A 1,732-nucleotide genomic window follows, 5' to 3' on the forward strand; every position below is an offset into this window, starting at 1 on the left:
ATCCTGAAATCCCCAAAATTGGGCCTAAAATCCTCCAAATCAGGCTGAAATCCTGCAAAGTGGGGCCAAAATCCCAGAAATTTGGCCTAAAATCTGCAAATCTGCTTGAAATCCTGCAAATTTGGCCTGAAATCTTGAGAGTGGAGCCGAAATCCCACCAATTTGGGCTAAAATCCCATCGATTTGGCCTGAAATTCCAGAAATTTGGCCTAAACCCCTCCAAATTGTGCCTGAAATCCTGCAAAGCGGGGCCAAAATCCCCCAGATTCGGACTGAAATCCCACCGATTCCGCCTGCCATCCCCCCGATTTGGTCTAAAATTCTCCAAATTGGGCCCAAAATCCTGCAAAATGGGCCTGAAATCCCTCAAATTCGGCCCGAAACGCCACATATTTGGGCCGAAATCCCTCAAATTTGGGCTGAAATCCCTCAAATTCAGACTGAAAACCCAGAAATTTGGGCTGAAACCCCTCAAATTCGGCCTGAAACGCCACAAATTTGGGCCGAAACCCCACAAATTTGGGCTGAAATCCCTCAAATTCGGCCTGAAACGCTACAAATTTGGGCCGAAACCCCTCAAATTTGGGCTGAAATCCCTCAAATTCGGCCTGAAATGCTACAAATTTGGGCTGAAATCCCTCAAATTCGGCCTGAAACACTACAAATTTGGGCCGAAATCCCACAAATTTGGGCCGAAATCCCTCAAATTCGGGCCGAAACCCCACAAATTTGGGCCAAAACCCCACAAATTTGGGCTGAAATCCCTCAAATTCGGCCTGAAACACTACAAATTTGGGCCGAAATCCCACAAATTTGGGCCGAAATCCCTCAAATTCGGGCCGAAACCCCACAAATTTGGGCCAAAACCCCACAAATTTGGGCTGAAATCCCTCAAATTCGGCCTGAAACACTACAAATTTGGGCCGAAATCCCACAAATTTGGGCTGAAATTCCTCAAATTCGGCCTGAAACCCCACAAATTTGGGCTGAAATTCCTCAAATTCGGCCTGAAACCTCACAAATTTGGGCCAAAACACCACAAATTTGGGCTGAAACCCCTCAAATTCGGCCTGAAACCCCACAAATTTGGGCTGAAACCCCTCAAATTCGGCCTGAAACCCCACAAATTTGGGCTGAAACCCCTCAAATTCGGCCTGAAACCCCACAAATTTGGGCTGAAACCCCTCAAATTCGGCCTGAAACCCCACAAATTTGGGCTGAAACCCCTCAAATTCGGCCTGAAACCCCACAAATTTGGGCTGAAACCCCTCAAATTCGGCCTGAAACCCCACAAATTTGGGCTGAAACCCCTCAAATTCGGCCTGAAACCCCACAAATTTGGGCTGAAACCCCTCAAATTCGGCCTGAAACCCCACAAATTTGGGCTGAAACCCCTCAAATTCGGCCTGAAACCCCACAAATTTGGGCTGAAACCCCTCAAATTCGGCCTGAAACCCCACAAATTTGGGCTGAACCCCCACCAACCGCAACCGAACCCCCCCCGATTCCTCCCGAAATCCCCCCAATTGGGCCCCAAATCCCTCAAATCGTGCCCGGAATCCCTCAAAATGTGGGGCGCGTGCGCGGCGCCGGGGCGGCGCAGGAAGAGGCCGCAGACGGCAGGTTGTTATAGATGTATATTGTATATATGCCAATGCAATAATAAAAACAGTGCAAATACAGTTACAGTTTATAATACTCGTCCCCCCCGGCCCCGCTCCCCCCGTGCTCA

At 49.0% G+C, this 1,732-nt stretch overlaps 1 protein-coding gene across 1 annotated transcript; it reads left to right on the plus strand.

Annotated features, from left to right (window-relative positions):
* Positions 1-350: 350 nt before the first annotated feature.
* Positions 351-1,362, plus strand: LOC104618620 (the record flags this gene model as incomplete). The annotated part of the gene is made up of 2 exons (XM_010284259.1): positions 351-1,236; positions 1,290-1,362. Coding segments are annotated over exons 1-2 (959 nt in total), but the record flags the coding sequence as incomplete, so codon positions are not given.
* Between the last annotated feature and the right edge of the window lie 370 nt (positions 1,363-1,732).

This window comes from Phaethon lepturus, unplaced genomic scaffold (genome assembly GCF_000687285.1).
Source record: "Phaethon lepturus isolate BGI_N335 unplaced genomic scaffold, ASM68728v1 scaffold36653, whole genome shotgun sequence".
NCBI classification, from domain to species: Eukaryota; Metazoa; Chordata; class Aves; order Phaethontiformes; family Phaethontidae; genus Phaethon; species Phaethon lepturus.